At 42.1% G+C, this 19,758-nt stretch overlaps 1 protein-coding gene across 3 annotated transcripts in view; it reads right to left on the bottom strand.

Moving 5' to 3' along the window:
• The window catches only part of LOC137370005 (tripartite motif-containing protein 54-like), a 139,439-nt gene that overhangs the window by 61,069 nt on the left and 58,612 nt on the right, over window positions 1-19,758 (bottom strand). For 2 of the 3 annotated variants that reach the window (XM_068031920.1, XM_068031921.1), the window contains exons 6-8: window positions 14,021-14,043; window positions 13,782-13,906; window positions 10,374-10,591 (exon numbers count right to left, since the gene is read on the bottom strand). In XM_068031920.1, coding sequence (XP_067888021.1) covers window positions 10,374-10,591; window positions 13,782-13,906; window positions 14,021-14,043 — 366 coding nt within the window. Of the gene's footprint in view, window positions 1-4,780; window positions 5,072-10,373; window positions 10,592-13,781; window positions 13,907-14,020; window positions 14,044-19,758 lie in introns of all 3 variants that reach the window. The other variant, XM_068031919.1, reaches the window with a different exon arrangement.

Genomic DNA, 19,758 nt, shown 5'->3' with positions numbered 1-19,758 from the left:
TTGTTTTTTTTCTTATGACCTTATTAACCTGTATTGCTACTTTTAGTGATTTGTACATCTATACCTCTAGATCCCTTTTCTCCTCTATCTCATTTAGACTCTTATTATTCAGGCAGTATGTGGCCTCCTACTTCTTCCTACCCAAGATGTACGACCTCACATGTATCAATATTGAAATTCATTTGTCAATTACATTACCAATCTGCAAGTTTAATGATGCCTTCTAGTATTTTGGTGCATTTTTCCTCAGTATTAACTATTTCCCCAATTTGATACCATCTCAAAATTTTGAAATTGTATTTCTGATTCCTGAGTCCAATTGATAATGTAAAGTGTGAACAACAGTGGTCCCAGCACTTCCCTCCTTTTGCCAGTCTGTGTCGCTACCCTTAACCCCTCCTCTTTGTTTTCATGTTTTGTAGCCAGCTTATTATCCATTCTACTACTTCCTCCTTGGCTCCATATGTTCTGACAGTAATTATGAGTCTACCAAGTAGTATCTTTTGAAAGGCCTTTTGGAAATCTAAATATATTACATTTATTATATTTACGCTTTCTATTACTTCGTCAAAGAATCCAATAAGGTTGGTCAAGCATGATCTCCTCTTTTGAAATCTGTGCTGTCTACTCTATTATATTTTTGGTTTCTAGGTGTTTTTCTATTACATTTTTGGGTAAAGATTCTATTATCTTTCCTACCACCAGCATTAAACTAACTGGTCTATAGTTCCCTGGACTTGTTCTATCTCCCTTCTTAAATACAGGAATAACATTAGCTGTGCGTTAGCCCTCTGGCACTATTCTCTATTCTATTCAATTTATGTATATGTGTAATAGTCCGACTGCTATATCTTCCCTAACTTCTTGTAATAAACGTGGAAATGAAAAGACAAGGCTGAAGCATTTGCATCCATCTTAGACCAGAAGTGCCAAGTGGATGATCCATTTCGGCCCCCTCCTGAGGTCCCCAGCATCACAGATGCCAGCCTCAGTCAATCCGATTCACTTCACATGAAATCAAGAAATGGCTGAAGGCACTGGATATTGCAAAGGCTATAGGCCCTGACAACATTCCGGCAATAGTACTGAAGACTTGTGCTCCAGAACTAGCCGTGCCACTAGCCAAGCTGTTCCAGTACAGCTACAACACTGGCATCTAACCAACAATGTGGAAAATTGCCCAAGTATGTTCTGTGCACAAAAAGCAGGACAAATCTGACCCGGCCAATTATCAGTCTACTCTCAATCATTAACAAATGATGGAAGGGGTTGCCGACAGTGCTATCAACCAGCATTTGCTCAGCAAAACCTGCTCACTGATGCTAAGTTTGGGTTCTGCCAGGGCCACTCAACTCCTGACCTCATTACAGCCTTGATCCAAACATGGACAAAAGAGCTAAACTCCAGAGGTGAGGTGAGAGTGACTTCCCTTGACATCAAGGCAGCATTTGTCCGAGTATGGCATCAAGGAGCCCTAGCAAAACTGGAGTCAATGGGAATCGGGGGAAACTCTCTGCTGGTTGGAGTCATACCTAGCACAAAGGAAGATGGTTGTGGTTGTTGGAGGTCAATCATCTCAGTGCCAGGACATCACTGCAGGCGTTCCTCAGGATAGTGTCCTAGGCCCAACCATCTTCAGCTGCTGCATCAATGACCTTCCCCCCCTTCATAAGGTCAGAAGTGGGGATATTTGCTGATGATTGCACAATGTTCAGCATCATTCGCACCTCGTCAGATACTGAAACAGCTCATGTCTATATGCAGCATCCAGGCTTGGGCTGATAAGTGGCAAGTAACATTTGTGCCACACAAGTGCCAGGCAATGACTATGTCCAACAAGAGAGAATCTAACTTTCTCTGCTTGACATTCAATGGCATTACCATCAATGAATCCGCCATTATCAACATCCTGGGGGTTACCATTGACCAGAAAATGAACTGGACCAGCCACATAAATGCAGTGGCTAAAAAAGCAGGTCAGAGGCTGGGAATTCTGCAGCGAATAACTCACCTCCTGACTCCCCAAAGCCTGTCCACCATCTACAAGGCACAAGTCAGGAGTGTGATGGAATACTCTCCATTTGCCTGGATGGGTGCAGCTCCAACAACACTCAAGAAGCTCGACACCATCCAGGACAAACAGCCCACTTGATTGGCACCACATCTGCCACCCTCAACAGTCACTACCTCCACCATCGACGCGCAGTAGCAGCAGTGTGTAGCATTTACAAGATGCACTGCAGCAACTCACCAAGGCTCCTTAGACAGCACCTTCCAAACCCGCGACCTCCACCACCTAGAAGGACAAGGGCAGCAAATACTTGGGAACACCACCACCTGCAAGTTCCCCTCCAAGCCACGCACCATCCTGACTTGGAACTATATCGCCGTGCCTTCATTGTCGCTGGATTAAAATCCTGGAACTCCCTTCCTAACAGCACTATGAGTGAGCCTACAACCCAAGGACTGCAGTGTTTCAAGAAGGCAGCTCACCACCACATTCTCAAGGGCAATTAGGGATGGGCAATAAATGCTGTTCTAGCCAGCGACACCCACATCCCACAAACGAATAAAAAAAAGAAAATGGATAACACCTTTGCTAAACCTATGATATAAATATACTGTGGGAATATCATTCATAGGCTGTCCTTGGACAGCTCCATCTGCCCTTAGGGACAGTCTAAAGCACCTCAGACTGAGAGGACAGTGTCTGCTTACCCATGCAGCCACTTCAGCTGCACAGCCAGCAGAGAATAAATACAGATGGGAAGAAAATAGGGGAAGCCTTACTCTAATATAATAGAAAAAGAATTACCTATAGAAAGTTTTCCAAGCATGAAGCGAAAGAACAAAAGCTTGCAGTTAGCCTTCAGTCTACCGTGCTATCAGTGTGCTTTCCTGGTAACCAGTTTTTGTATGATTTATAAATATAATTTTTTTGATATGTTCTATATTTATCAAAATTAATGGACAGATTAGTGACTCATACTCATGTGAGACAAGTTCCCAATTCATGTGAATCTCATGAGCAACACTGATTATAAAATGCTGCATTTTTGAAAAAGAAAACACTTTTTCATCCGGAGAAGATCTTTAGGACTTTATTCCACCACTCACTCATTAAATTTTGGGATTGCTTTATATGCCACATTAAAGTAGTTCCTCACTCTCACAAATTAGAATGAAAATTGATCATCAGGGTTTAAGCTCAGCAACAGAATCTGAATAACTCAGTTAATTTATGGGGAAATTAATTTAGCTAAACCTCAGCAGTTAGATTATTCATCAGCATGCCACCTGCAAGATTGTCAAGTACTTAGCAAGAAATTAAAAAGCAGCAATTGTCACTAATGACAACTTAAACCCTGAATCTTTATTGCAGCTGTTGAACAGCCAGGCAGCCTTAGTGGGGTGGAGAAGTAGGATTCTAATGCAGTCATAAATTTGTTGATATCTCCTCTCATTATTTCATGATTTCAAGGTTGGGAAGAAAAAAACTGATCGCATCAATCAGATCCTGTGATGTAGTTTCTGTTGGTCAATTGTAGGGGACATTGAAAACAGTAATAGTAAAGGGGACAGCCTGGGAAGTCCCATTCTCATAGCCAGAGGAAGTGTAATATAGGCAGGTAACAGTGGAAGAACTTTATTCAATCCAAGCTTTATTTTAAAAAATTGATGCTGTAATATTAGAATATACTGGTTATAATTCTTTAAACCAGATGAGAGTATGAGAAACTACTTTGTGTCTTTAAGATCCCATATTTAAAAAATATTCCTCCTACCCAGTAAAGAAAAAATCATGTACTGAATCTGATTCCAAAGATGGTGAAGTACGATCATCAAACCCAAAAGTAAAATGAGGAGCGCTAGACCCTGTGAGAAAATAAGATACACTGGGTCTGCACTTTTGTTCATAACTAATCCATTAAATACTTTAGTTAATGCACAACTGTGCAGAGTGGTGAGAAGGCGATTACATTTCACAAAGCACAGACTGTTATCCTTAGTGAAGCATTTTGTGCAAGTACATGAAGATAGCATGTAGTAGACTGCAGTTGTTCATTCAAAGGCAGACTAGCCTTTCTCTTTACTGATCTGTTTAGGTTGATATCTTTTAGAATGACATCAAGGGAAGAGTAACAGTGAGTTCCCCCTCCCCCACTTTACTGAAGCTTACTGGGCACCTGCAGACTTTGCCCAAGTGTTCTTTTCCCTTTTGTTAACCTAGACAGCAAAGTCTAGATTTTCTGGCCAGCATTATTTAAATATCAGTATCAACCATTTACTTCTGCTCGACAATCATAAAATCTAGGCTTAATTGTCAGCAGTTTATTTAACCATGAGGGTCATCACAGCCCAACCTGATTTTATCATCACCTGAAAAACATCTATGTGCACTTTTCAACTGGAGCCATTAGATAATTATCAGGAGCAGGACCACCCTCTCCTCCCCGGTCCTGCAGCCCTAAGTTGAGATCAGCTAATTTAACACAAACCAGGGATTAAATTTATGGTCTTCTTGATTTGTGTGGCTCAGTATCACACCATGTAATGTGGTTATCCTCTGAGTCATCAGGAAACACATCAGAGAGTTTTCTATCTTCCTTGCTAATAAATTCCTAAATAGTAATAAGCAAAAAATTGCAATCTACTGTCAGCATACACAAAACTCATTTAGATGCATGATTGAGCATGACCATGAGGTGCATGATATTATGGTTAAGCTGGTCTACAATAGTGCAGAATTCTTTATGCAAACATTTAAATCTTCACTGACCTGTGACAAAGCTGCAGCTGAACTAGCTTCGTTAACATCCACTTCCAATGCAGCTGAACTGTGCTCTACTGCAGGTTTCTTTACATCTTTCTCAATGGAAACTGCTGACCCGATCTGACAGTTACTATTGCCTGAACTGTTGCCCATTGGGTTCAAGTTGGGGCTGACCTTGTCCAATGCATGAGCTTTATGCCAAGCTGGGTAAAACAGAGGATCTGCAGCTGTTGCTGTTGCCAGCAATTGGGTTTGAGACTCCAGAGTATCATGAGCCTCACTCAGCTCAACCACGGCCTTTATAAGAATAAACAGAACAAAACAGAGAATAGAGTATGCTTTTATCTGTGTGTAGTAATGAATTGTAAATTAGAATTGCCATTGTGTTGTTTTGAAGGGAACATTAGTGCTAAGTGCTTACTCCTTGATGAGTCCAGTTTTACCAAGAAGATTTTCTTGGAACATACTTGCAGCTTATGTTTACACACCAAATCAAGAGCTGTCTTTTTTTTTCTGTTTCTACTATGTATCAACTAAAACTGTAAATTCTAAGTAAACAAAAATGCCTGTGATCTACAAAGCAAGATCAATAATAAGAAGTGAACGTATCGTGGCCAAGGTCACAACAATACCACTGAATCATTGCTGAAATAGAATTCATTATAACCCCATGGAGGAGCCTGGAAATGCAATATTTACAACCTAACTGTTAAAAAAGTATATGGGACACAATTAATAGATTGCCATTCATTTATTTATACCTAAGCTAAAATTGTGCCTTAAGAAAATATATATTTAAAAGAATTAGGAGTAAAAAGGTCTATCCTGTTGTTTTAATATTTCTTTTTTTCCTATTGTTAGTTCTTGTTGATGGTAATAAAACACTTGCATATCTTCAGCAAAACAAATGCAAACAAAATGAATATGACGTGGAATCAGTGAATCAGCCTCACTAGTTTTCTGTTATTAGATGCTCAGAGGTTATTTCTGCTGCTCAGTTTACTAACATTACCTTTAATAGCTGTAGATTGTTTCCACAGTGTTCTCCCCTTTTCTCCTGAAGATTGGATCTGATTTCATAGGCATTGGTGCATTAGCAATTTTAGAAGTGGATATACTGTACACTTTGGGGTTTGGAGCAAGATTCCCTCGATCATTTTCATTTAAAACATCTCATTTGGTGTATTTTACAGCATTTTGATGTAAGATTTAGTGGTAATTTGAAAAATGGGTTGATTGTGTCAAACAAAGTATCAAAAATGATTTTCTTGGGAGAAGAAGCATGTTCCTGGACTCTCTTGTCTACTATTAAGATGGATTTCAACGCATCCTTCCCCAGCAAGTATTATTTCTAACAGTTCATTTGGTACATTTTTTGGTAAAATATATTAGAAATAGGAATACTACAAAATGAAGCAAACGCGTCACTGGTTATTGACAGGGTGGTGGGGAAGTGGAGGTGAAACTGCTTATGAAGAAGTGAATGGAGCCAAAAGCTGTTAAGAGACTGCAGGGCAGACTCTTGAGTGCAGAATCGTCATCTGAATAGACCGTGAGGCTGCTACATTAAAGCAGGACAAGCTCCTCCCAATTTCAAAGTCAGCAATCCAATGTGTGTACATGGCAATGTAGAAATCTAACTAAAGCTGATCAGCAGCATCAAAAAAATGGTGACAACTCAAAAAACAGCCCTGATTATGAGCTTGTGATGTAAAAACAAGTAGTTGCATGGACATTGTAATCTAAGTACCCAATACTCCATCATGTGCTGGTAAAAAAGCATAAGTAAATGGAAGCACGAAGGGGAAAATCAAACCTTGAAGACACAAAATTGTTGGCACAATTATAGTGGGGTTGTGCCAGAGGGCACCAGAGGCATGCTGCCCTGGAAGGTTTTGAATTTTTACATTAATGCATTCTAATTAATTTTAAGCAGTTAGACTTCACTATTTATTGTTTTTTATTATCTTAAAAAAGGGGGAAAGCAACATTTTGATTTTCAACAGACCAAGCAGATCATTATTCACTCAAAAATTACCTCAACTTACCCACTCTTTTACAGAGAATTGTTTTCCAACCATTCCAGCTCATACAGGCACTTCTCCCTCAATTCAATTCAAAATGGCACTCTGTTCCTTTTCCAATCCAGTTCAAGCTGGCAATCTTTTCAGCCTCCAATGCCCCCTGTCCATATGGTACTACTTCCCTGTTTCCACCACACCACCACCAGTCCCCCCCCCCACCCTCCTCCCATGCCCCCATAGTTCATGCTGGCACTCTCCCTCTTCATTCCATCTCCTTCCTCCCCCAGCTGTAAAATGCCAATCCAGGTTCTTTCTTCTTTCCCTTCTCTATGATCTATTTTTTCCTCCCCTCTGCCTTGAGTGCTGCTCCAACACAATTGTGGTTGCTAATGCACAGGGACTGAGCACTGCTCCCCTCCATGCCCTCCCCGAATGACTTGGCCCCTTTATCTTCAAATGCCAATCGCTGCCCCTCAGGGTTGCCAGCTCTCTATGATTACCCTGAAGTCTCCAGGAATTAAAGATTAATCTCCTGGACACTGCTGCAAGCAACCCAAGAAACAAAATCATGGGATTAAAAAAAAAGATACCTTTCTCATTTTCTGTGAACACTTTAGTTTATTGTTATAAAAACATTCGTGATGGGAAGAAAAGGCTGTTTGACAGGATGGGGTAGCTGGAGGAAGGAGGTCGTATGATGAAACTTCCAGGAATACATCGAATCAGAGTTGGCAACCATACTGCCTCTGCCTAGTTTAGGTAGGAACCACATTTCTTGCGGGAACCCTTCCATTAGCAGTAGCACTTGAGGCACGCTCTGAGGGGAGATAGGCTTGGTCAATGTTTGCTGATTAAAACAAAGCTGGTGGATGAAGCAGATTCCACTATTCTGAGCAGCTGAGAAGTGAGCATACACTTCTTTCTTGAAATTAAAAGTATACATACAACCCGATTTTCAGCACTGGGGCAGGCGGGGATGGAAAATGAGGCAGGGACTCATTGTGACAAGGCACTACCAATTTTTGCACATGCTTGATTTTTTTGGCATTATTTCTGTTGAAACAGTAATGATATGGTGTTGTCATCTGTCTCATTTTACGTCATTAGCACCTCATTGTTAATTATATCCCTATAAATTGCGTTGCTGGGCAGTAAGTGAAAGGCAGTAATGGGTTTAAAGGACTCTGGCAACTTGTATGAAACTATTCATACTAAGCTGGTAATTCAAAATTCTTTTTTGTTTTTCTCAATTCTAGCAACAGCCTTTGTGTCATCTACTGCGGGTCTCCCCCAGCCAACCCCCTCCCCCAATCCTAAGGAGTGCATTGGAGGAAAAGGCGCAGTGGTGGGAAGCCATGCTGGCCAGGCTCCACACAAGACGTATGGCAACCACCTGCCAGTACCTCAACTCCAGAATATACAGACCAAGACATCTTACTTGTAGCTGATCCAGGAGAAGTGCTTTGGAGGCTTCACTTTACAAAGGAAACCATCAATGTCTTATGCTGTAACACAACCTACAACCCTCCTCCACTGATGGCTTTGCTCATCCAACGGATGTGAAAGTCACAAGCACACTGAATTTTTATACTACAAGGTTATTGCCAGTTGACAGGCAGTGGTGGTGGTGGGGAAACATTTGTAACATTAACCAATCTATTGTGTGCATAAAGCAAGCGACAGATGCATTGTTTGCTAGTTTGTTAAGTTTCCCATAGACAACCAGAGACATTGGGCCTGATTTTACCTCTGTGTAAATGGATGGGTTTTGAATGAGTTAAAATCTCACCCAGCATGACCAGGCACTGCAATTTTAAGAGTAGCAGGATTCTCCAAAGTCCAAGGGGTCTTAAATTGCCACCACACGGACATTTGTGCTTTCTTGATCAATAGCTTTCACACTTTCAACATCTTTCACAATTGTGACCAGCAGCACCAAATCATAAAAGTGAATGTTCGCTCCTCTGACAGCTAATACAACGCTTTCATTTTACGGCAGCCGACTGTAGCCAATCTCCTTGGTAAAGCAAGACGAATGTTTGGATGGATCATGGAAGATCAAGGCGACCTTTAGCTATTACACAGATCCCATCAATTAGAGACACTTCTCTGTGTAGATCAATTAACATGGCATCCGTTCATGTCACCTCATCAAAGCCACTTTGAAAACATGCCAAAATCAACTCTAATGCAACCATAACTTTAACCAAAACCCATTCCTTTTCCCCTTTGTGGCATTGTATGACATATGACCTTATAAACTTAGCCCAGCTCTTTATCTGGTTACCACCTGAGTGGCAAGTCTGGTTACTACCTGAGTGTGGGTGACTGATAAATTTCTCTAGGAGCTTCCAGGGATTGAGGTTGACCTTGTGGTATGGCAGCAAATATCTGCGATGGATGCAGGCTACATCTCTTGTGTTGCTGTGAGGGCAGATTGCACCTGTCCTCTGACTTCCCCTTTTTCAACTCTTTTGCCTGTCTGCCTCTGTGGGAGCTCCAACATTTCCTTCTCACAGCAGGTGAGAATTCAGAGATTGGGGAGCCATGACCTGTGGCTAATCTCTCTCCTGTGTTATGGGCTGTCTTCTTCTTTAAGCAGAATGCAAAAAGTGGGAATTGCCTCTGTTTTCAATAAGTTTCAGTCAAAGGTAGGTGTTAACGGACATGAAATCATCTCAGGTGCTGATAGGTAAATGAACCAGGGAATTACATTACAAGTGAGGCTTTTGGTGGGGTCAACTCATGGAAGGTTATGAGTGAAGGATCCTGTAATACCTCCTGGACATTAATGGTCAGCTCTTCAACATAGTGAGGGGAAGGTGCTTGTAAGTGGCAGACTTGCTTGGTTCAGTACATTTTTGCAAGTTGTTGCTGACTTGCCTTGCCTGATCTTTTAAAGTTATTAAACTCCATGTTGCATTGTGTAACATACATGGGATGATGGAGTTGATACTTACTGTCCTGGGTAGCTCCTTCTACTGCACATGGCTTTCTCCTCTAAATCCCAAATAGGGCCCCTCTCCTCAATATTATTTGGGCCAAAAGCACTTCCCCACAGATCATTCTGAAAAGTTGCAGGCTCTGTGTCCTGCAGCAAGTCTCTGAGACATCATTCAATCCTTCTTTCACAAATAATTTACAGCTTTAAGCTGCTGTTGACTTTTAAGGCCTGCTATTTGAAATCGCAATATCACTGAACTTTTTAAATCACCATAAGAAGGGACAAATTGACAAATGATAAGTAGACCAACTCAATGGTTTCCATCTTTATGAGGTTATCATATCTATGAAATGCCTACCAAAACATTATAAGAATTAGGAATCAACAGGGTTTAAAATGGAGGACCCTATTTTGTCTTTGGTCATAGCCTTTCCTTTTTCCTCTGAGGAAACTTGATGTAAAGGAAAACTCACTTCACTCAAAGTTATTAAACATTACATTTTTATCAGCGAAAGAAAGCATCCATCTGTCTCTAAGAAAATACCCTTTCCAATAAAAGAGGCTACATTTTCTGCAATGTTTTGATGTTTGTCACTAGCTGTTAACATCAATACTTGAATATCAGCCTTACCTGCTGAACAGTATCAGCTGGCAATGAATCATTTCTCTCTGCTGATGCCAATGCAACTGTGTTTGTGGGTATTGGCTCTGCTGGATATATGGATGGTGATGTAGCTCTGGCAGTATCTTCCTGTTGTTGGGATTGTTCCACATCAGTGTGAATCTCTTCAGTTTTTTTTGCTTCGACTTCTCTCCCTTCCTCTTCCAGTTCATTTGTTTCCTCTTCAACTGTGGGTTTAAAGAATACAAGTTCTCATGTAGAGCTGTTTTATGCAACTTTTGTGCTGTGCCAGTGCTAGTGCTGTCACCTTCATCTGTCAGCAACAAAAATGCAAAATTGCAGGGTCTTCTTGGTGGTGGCCTCAGTAAATCCAGCAATGGTGTTGCTGCCAGCTGGACAAAACCCACACACCAGGAGCAGGTGGCACTAACATGGAACATAATATAAAGTCAGCTTAGAACTGAATAAATAATGAGCCAGTCTGAGATATGTGAAAGATGTTCATCAAAATCATAAATATGTTCTTTATAAGTGATTTATAATCTTGTTTCCCGCACCACAACAGAGGAATTTTGCCCTATGACTACAAGACACTGGGCCCAAAATTCCAGGGGCTGGTGAGGACAATTATTCAGTGCAATTCCAGGATGCCAGCAATGGGCTGCAATCTGGGATGGAACCCAGATCCACCAGGGTTTCCATCCCTTGCATCTTCCATTCCAAAATGCATTTTGGGTGTATGGTGGGGCAGGGAGGGCGCTTCTTACGCTTTTCCCCGTTAAGTCGATGGAGAATTTTTGGGGCATGTCTGAGGGAGTTCCCAGGATTCCCTGCGAATTCAGCCCAGTTCACCACCTGATAGGCCCAGAGAGACCTATGCCTGCTGACAGCAAGAGTCCATGGAATATCAGGCTCATTATACTGCGTTTAAAAGGTTAGCAGATTTTGCATCAGTCCAATGATACATCTTAAAGCGAATGCTAAAATTATTGTTTTGGATGAAAGAAGGAGTCCCTAGAATTTTAAACAAATATTCTTCTTCAGTTTTTTTTTATATTCTTTCATGGGATGTCAGCATTTGTTGCCGAGGGTCATAATTGATGTCTGTGCATTTGAAGCATTTTCTGTTTTTATTGCAATTTTCTAGCTTTGCACTTCTTGTTTATATTTTTAGTGCTTTATATTGACTCATTTCTGAGCTTGACTCACTCTGCTCCATGTTCTTTACTTATGTTTTACAGAAAAGCTCAACATTTTCCTTTCTTTGTCAACCAAAGGGTGTCCTCATACATTAAACACAAAAAGTTAGCATGCAGGTACAGCAAGTAATTAGGAAGGTAATGGAACGTTGGCCTTCATTGCAGGGGGGATGGAGTATAAAAGTAGGGAATAAAAACAGAAAGTGCTGGAAATACTCAACAAGTCCAGCAGCATTTGTGGAGAAACAGAGTTAACGTTTCAGGTCTGTGACCTTTCATCAGAACATCATCATAAAAGAAGTCTTGCTACAACTGTACAGGGCATTGGTGGGACCGCACCTGGAATACTGTGTACCGTTTTGGTTTCCTTATCTTAGGAGGGATTTACTTGCATTCGAGGCAGTTCAGAGAAGGTTCACTAGGTTGATTCCTGGGATGAAGGGGTTGTCTCAAATAAGGTTGAACAGGTTGGGCCTATACTCGCTGGAATTTAGAAGAACATAAGATTCTGAGGGGCTTGGCCGGGTAGATACTGAGATAATGTTTCCCCTTGTGGGGGAATCTAGAACCGGGGGCATAGGTTCAGAATAAGGGGTTACCCATTTAATTTGGAAATGAGGAGGAATTTCTTCTCTCAGAGGGTCGCGAATCTTTGGAATTCTCTACCCACAGAGCTGTGAATATATTCAAAGCTAAGATACACAGATTGTTGAACTATAGGGGAGTCAAGGGTTATGGAGGGCAGGCAGGAAAGTAGAGTTGAGGCCAAGATCAGATCAACCATGATCTTACTGAATGGCGGAGCAGGCTCGAGAGGCCGAATGGCCCACTCCTGCTCCTATTTTTTATATTCTTATCAATGACTCACAAGGTGCCTATCTCTTTCGGTGTGGATCAATTAACCAAACAAGTTACGCAATCGAATGTTGCTTAGTAAAATACTAATGTGTATTTTGAATGAGGATTTTTTCTTAGAATTGTTGGATTTTCATTTCTGTGGAATGTATTGCCTGTTCTAAGGCAAATTAAAATTGATTGTTTCAATAAAAATCTATTAACCTAAACCTGAAAATGTTCAACTACTATAGAGGCAATTTTCAACTTTTATAGATGCATTATAAGAAGCATATTTTCTTCATTCACTGTCTTAACAACTCTGTGGCCTGGACTTCAATTCAGCATTGCCTGACAAGATCTTGATGACTAGAAGAGCCTAATGTGAAATGATTTTAGGGGTCTCAGTTCCATTCCTTGTGAGCATTTTCTACAGTACAAACTACCTAGCACTAATTTGCACTAAATTCACAACCTCACCTAGAAAGTCTACAAAGATGGTAGGCGTGAGAAATGGAAAATTAAATTGGAGTTAAGATGCCTCATTGGACTACTGTGAAAGGAACTTTCACCTATAATATACGTAACTTGAAATTGTTTAGTGTTGCCACTGCCTAAAAAGGATGAAAATATTCTCTTCCCTAACACTGACATCCTTTAAAAAATTCACCATAGCCAAAAAAAACCTCTGTGAAAAAAGACATGTCATAAAAAGAAGAAAATGCACACAATTGTAAATCTTGCACTTCTGTTACTCCGGGAGGAGAGCTGTCCATGAAGGGAACATAGGTTGGAGAAAAAGTGCTGCAGTGTTGTAGCACTATCTCCAACCCACTGCCGCTTCATGCTTGGCTCACCACTGGCAGAGAAGGTGAGTGCATTCACCCTGTATTGGAAATCTATAATAGAAACATAAAATGAACAAGTCAATCAACATCTGAAAGAGTAGAGTAAGTTTGATCCTCACTGTCTGGCCAGTATTTTGATGAAATAGGTCACCCACTCTTTACAGAACTCATCTGATATCATTCCACTGATTTCAATGGAATGAAATGGAAGGAGGAGGGTGGGATTCTATAACAAGCGGGGGATCTACTCTGATTACCAGCATGTGGTGTAGATGAAAACGTATCCCATGGTGTTTAGTTGAAGGATTAGATACTGATGAACATTTATGACCTGATCAAGGAGCATTTTCTAGTTTTATTTCAGAGCAGTTCCATTCCTAAATGAAAAGAGTATTTATTCATTTGTTATCTGATCATTCCTTAGTACCAACATCTTAATGAGCACAAAATACACTTAGGACTCGTTGCCTATACTTCAGCCTATTGTTTACCATGATAAGTAAAGGATCTAACATTGTTGTGGAACATGTCCTCACATTTCTGGAAGTCAATCTCCTTCAGAAGCCTTTCTTCCTTCGTAAATTCTGCTGAAAAATGATCCATATTCTCAAAGCCACGTTCTATTTTTTCCATATGTGATATTTTCGATGCTTCGGAAAGCCTAAAAAAGTCATACAGTAATTGCATATCTGTGTTGTAAGTAGGTGGTATGATAACAATCCATATTCTTATAAGAGCATTGTTAAATATCAGGCCTCTGCAGGTGGGTACTTACTTTTTAATAAGAGGTTTTGTATTCTGAAAAAGAAAATACATTTTTATTAAATACTTAAATACACTTCAAAACAAGCATTTGATTTATCATTTAAAAAGATAGTTTTGCAATGATGCTGTGGAATACTGGAAATCAATTAGTTAATATTTGTCTGAAATTCATTCCGTGCTGTTTTAAGGGTGGAATTAACCCTCTGCTAAAATAATGGAAGAGGAATTTAAATGAATCCATTGTTCAGATGCTAGTCGCCCTGTGTCCCACAGCTTCATTTCAAACTTGGATCTTCCTGTATGTAAAGCATACAAAATTGATGGACAGGAAAAGACAAACTGGTTCATCAAGCCTGCCCCACACCATAATGACTGGAGTATCGTGACTGGACACTGATGCACTACTTTGAGCTATGACAACTTAACAGAGAAAAATATGGCAAACAAGATGGAGCAGAGCAAAACTGACGAAAAGAGAATTTATATTATTATAATTTTGGAGCAAAGCATCAAACATGATTGGCCGAAAAGTCACCACCTGTTATAAAATTTTTCAACAGCACCTTGCTGCCCTGTGTCTTCTGCTACCAAGAAGGACAAGAGCAGCAGGATCTTAGTTTTAGTTTTAGAGATACAGCACTGAAACAGGCCCTTCGGCCCACCGAGTCTGTGCCGACCATCAACCACCCATTTATACTAATCCTACACTAATCCCATATCCCTACCACGTCCCCACCTGTCCCTATATTTCCCTACCACCTACCTATACAAGGGGCAATTTATAATGGCCAATTAACCTATCAACCTGCAAGTCTTTGGCATGTGGGAGGAAACCGGAGCACCCGGAGGAAACCCACGCAGACACAGGGAGAACTTGCAAACTCCACACAGGCAGTACCCAGAATTGAACCCGGGTCGCTGGAGCTGTGAGGCTGCGGTGCTAACCACTGCGCCACTGTGCCGCATCTTGGGAACACCAACACATCTAAATTCTCCTCACCACCCAAACGTGGATATATATTGCTGTCCCTTCACTGCCACTGAGTCAAAATCCTGGAATTCCTTACAGAACATCACCATGGAGCCACAGTCAGCATTAAGGCCCACCGTTTTCTCAGGCAATTAGGAATAGGCAATCAATGTGACTTTCTCAGGATTGCCCACATCCCAAGAGCAAATAATAGACTTAAGAGCAGCAGTCAAGAGAAACACTATTGGTGTTGAGATTATTTCTTTCCTTGTTATGTATTACCATGGAGTATGGAGAGAACCTTTGGTTTAGCGGTACATTCCCACCCCTGAGTCAGAAGGGTTTCAGCCGTACTTCAGACAGCCCCAGAAAGTGAAGACTAGAATAGCATCTCTAACTACTGGGATGTGGTCCTGAGGGATACTTACCTTTGCGGATTGCGCACAGCATCCCATTTTGAGAAGCGTGCTCACGTGGGCATCCACTTTATGTGTCAGAAGCCTCTGAACTAGCGCTGTCATGAAGTTGCGCAGCCCTATTGACTGATTTGGTGCTTTATTTGTGAACTTGGAACATCCAGGTCAATGCAACATTTTTACTTGTAACTCACCAAAGAACATGCATTCAGCTGCGAGAAGGGCCCAGCACTAATGTTATTTAAAGGACTAAGCACACAACTAGTAGAATTTCTGCTATTGCAAAGTATCTGGATATACTATGCAGTATTTTTGAAGTTTTTTTTAATTCATTCATGGGATGTGGGCATTGCTGGCTAGGCCAGCATTTATTGCCCATCCTAATAGCCCTTGAGAAGGTGGTGGTGAGCCGCCTTCTTGAACCGCTGCAGTCCTTGGGGTGTAGGTACACCAATAGTGCTGTTAGGAAGGGAGTTCCAGGATGTTGACCCAGCAACAGTGAAGTTCCAAGTCAGGATGGTGTGTGGCTCGGAGAGGAACTTGCAGATGGTGGTGTTCCCATGCATCTGCTGCCCTTGTCCTTCTAGGCGGTGGAGGTTGGGTTTGGAAGGTCTTATCAAAGGAACCTTGGTGAGTTGCTGCAGTGCATCTTGTAGATAGTACACATTGCTGCCACTGTGCGTCGGTGGTGAAGGGAGTGAATGTTGAATGTGGTGGATGAGGTGCCAATCAAGCAAGCTGCTTTGTCCTGGATGGTGTCCAGCTTCTTGAGTGTTGTTGGAGCTGCACCCATCCAGGAAAGTGGACAGTATTCCATCACACTTCTGACTTGTGCCTTGTAGATGGTGGATAGGCTTTGGGGAGTCAGGAGGTGAGTTACTCACCACAGAATTCCCAGCCTCTGAACTACTCTTGTAGTCATAGTATTTATGTAGTTGGTCCAGTTCAGTTTCTAGTCAATGGTAACCCACAGGATGTTGATAGTGGGGGATTCAGTGATGGTAATGCCATTGAACATCAAGGGGAGATGTGGTTAGATTCTCTCTTGTTTGAGATGGTCATTGCCTGGCACTTGTGTGGCGCGAATGTTACTTGCCACTCAGGACTGGATGTTGTCCAGGCCTTGCTGCAACTGGCCATGGACTGCTTCAGTATCTGAGGCATTGCGGATGGTGCTGAAAATTGTGCAATCATTAGCAAACATCCTCATTTCTGACCTCATGATGGAGGGAAGGTCATTATTGAAGCAGCTAAAGATGGTTGGGCCTAGGACACTACCCTGAGGAACTCCTGCAATGATGTCCTGGGACTGAGGTGATTGACCTTCAACAACCACAGCCATCTGGAATATGCTTCCTGAGAACGTGGTGGAGGCAGGTTCAATTGAAGCATTCAAAAGGGAATTAGACAGTTATTTGGAAAAGAAGAACATGCAGGGTTATGGGGAGAAGGCAGGGGAATGGAACTGAGGGAGTTGCTCTTTCAGAGAGCCAGTGCGGACACGATGGGCCGAATGGCCTCCTTCTACGTTGTAACGATTCTGTGATTCTATGATCTTCCTTTGTGCTAGATATGACTGCAACCAGCAGAGAGTTTTCCCCCTGATTCACATTAACTCCAGTTTTGCTGGGGCTCCTTGATGCCATGCTGTCAAGGGCAGCCACTCTCACCTCACCTCTGGAGTTCAATTCTTTTGTCCATGTTTGGACAAAGCTGTAATGAGATCAGGAGGTGGAACCCAAACTGAGCATCAGTGAGCAGGTTCTTGCTGAGCAAGTGCCACTTGATACCGCTATAATGACCCCTTCCATCACTTTGCTGATGATCAAGAGTAGACTGATGGTGTTTTGGTGAGTTCCTGGATTTGACAGGGCATGTGGCTGCATCCTCACAGGGAGGACAGAGGATCTGGTGGCCAGTTCACACAAAAGCTGCAACAGGTATGGGGTTACAGTTGCAGTGTCTCTGAGTCAGCAGCTCGACTGATGAATGGAGCAGAGGCTGCGGAGAAGACAAGCTGTGTGTGCTGCCCTCAGCATGCTCCTTTTCAAGAGATGCAAGTCTCCTTTACAGAAAGAGGTAACACTTTTCTGGGTCTTATCCCTCTTGCTCCAAGCAGGTCAAAGCAAAGATTTCAAATACCTGCCCATTGTCCAATTCACAGGCTTATTAAAGGGTCCAAGGTAAAAAATAGAACCTTCCTGAACATGGTCACATGTCAGGACACAGTGTGTGTCTGGTTCAAAAGCTGCTCTGATGAAAGATCAAACCTCTTTGGTTTCCTTGAAACTACTGGCCTTCCTGTTCTTGTACAAGTTCAACTTCCTTTGAAAACACCCATTAAGTTCAACTCTTGTTCTGAACTTCCTTTCAAAACATTGCAGGAATTCCAATTATTTTGCAGGTGTTTTTCACTGAGCAAAAATCCTTCTCTCAGTCTTTTTCAAACACACAGAATTCTAAGTTCTGAGTACAAAAAAGTAAAACCTTTGTAACAATAGATTGGAGAAGCTGGAATTGTTCTCCTTAAACAAGAAAAGGTTGAGAGAAGATTTGACAGAGGTGTTCAAAATCATGAGGGGTCTGGATAGGGTAGACAGAGAGAAACTGTTTCATTGGTGGAAGGGTCAAGAAGTAGAGGACACTGATTTAAAATGAAAGAAGCAAAGGCAACATGAAGAAAAACCTTTTTATGCAGTGAGTGATCAGGATCTTGAATGGACTGCCTGAGATTGTTGTGGAGGCAGATTTAATCGTGGCTTTCAAAAGAGACTTGGATAAGCGCCTGAAGAGAAATAATTTGTAGTGCTATGGGGACAGGGCAGGGGAGGGGGGCTAGCTGATTTACTCTTGCAGATAGCATGGGCACAAAAGGCCTGGTGCTGCCATCCTTGGCATGTTCTCTACACTCCTTAACTCCTATTGAACCAGGATTGGTCCTCTGGCTTAATGGAAATGGTAGAATGAGGAATATACTGGGCCATGAGGTTATAGATTGTGGTTGATAGTGAGGTTGAAAGTTGTAGATTGCAGGACGATATCAATGGATTGGTCACGTGGGCAGAAAAGTGGCAACTGGAAATCAATCTGGAGAAGTGTAAAGTAATGCATTTGGAAAGGGAAAAGAAGGCAAGGAATACAATATAAATGGTAGAATACTGAGAAGTATACCCACCTAGGTAGGTTCACCTACCTAGGCTCAACTATCACCAGTAACCTGTCTCTAGATGCAGAAATCAACAAGCGCATGGGAAAGGCTTCCACTGCTATGTCCAGACTGGCCAAGACAGTGTGGGAAAATGGCGCACTGACACGGAACACAAAAGTCCGCGTGTATCAAGCCTGTGTCCTCAGTACCTTGCTCTATGGCAGCGAGGCCTGGACAACGTATGTCAGCCAGGAGCGACGTCTCAATTCATTCCATCTTCGCTGCCTCCGGAGAATACTTGGCATCAGGTGGCAGGACCGTATCTCCAACACAGAAGTCCTCGAGGCGGCCAACATCCCCAGCTTATACACACTACTGAGTCAGCGGCGCTTGAGATGGCTTGGCCATGTGAGCCGCATGGAAGATGGCAGGATCCCCAAAGACACATTGTACAGCGAGCTCGCCACTGGTATCAGACCCACCGGCTGTCCATGTCTCCGCTTTAAGGACGTCTGCAAATGCGACATGAAGTCCTGTGACATTGATCACAAGTCGTGGGAGTCAGTTGCCAGCGTTCGCCAGAGCTGGCGGGCAGCCATAAAGGCGGGGCTAAAGTGTGGCGAGTCGAAGAGACTTAGCAGTTGGCAGGAAAAAAGACAGAGGCGCAAGGGGAGAGCCAACTGTGTAACAGCCCCGACAAACAAATTTTTCTGCAGCACCTGTGGAAGAGCCTGTCACTCTAGAATTGGCCTTTATAGCCACTCCAGGCGCTGCTCCACACACCACTGACCACCTCCAGGCGCTTACCCATTGTCTCTCGAGATAAGGAGGCCAAAGAAAAAAAAAATACAAGAACAGAGATTCTATGGTATTAATTCAACAGAAAGCAAAATGTTCATCAATGTTTATGTTAAGCTGCATTTGAAGTCCATGTGCACCATCACATTTGCCAGGCTACACATGAACAATATCCCCTCAGAGCTGCTCTTGCCGACCTTTTTCAATCAGAACCTGTTTTGATATTAACATGGATCTCCAGGGTTGCCATCATGACAAGGAGACAAATATCTAAAAGGCAATGTTACCTTTTCTGTAACAACTCAAATCTGACAGAACATTAAAGCCAGCATGTTTAACTATTATCAATAATAATAAACGGAGAGATAGTACTAACAACGTATGGTGTGGTATCACACCTGAGATATGCCACCTTC

This window comes from Heterodontus francisci, chromosome 5 (genome assembly GCF_036365525.1).
Source record: "Heterodontus francisci isolate sHetFra1 chromosome 5, sHetFra1.hap1, whole genome shotgun sequence".
In the NCBI taxonomy this organism is placed as follows: Eukaryota; Metazoa; Chordata; class Chondrichthyes; order Heterodontiformes; family Heterodontidae; genus Heterodontus; species Heterodontus francisci.
This window is presented reverse-complemented; position numbering and strand designations above follow the sequence as displayed.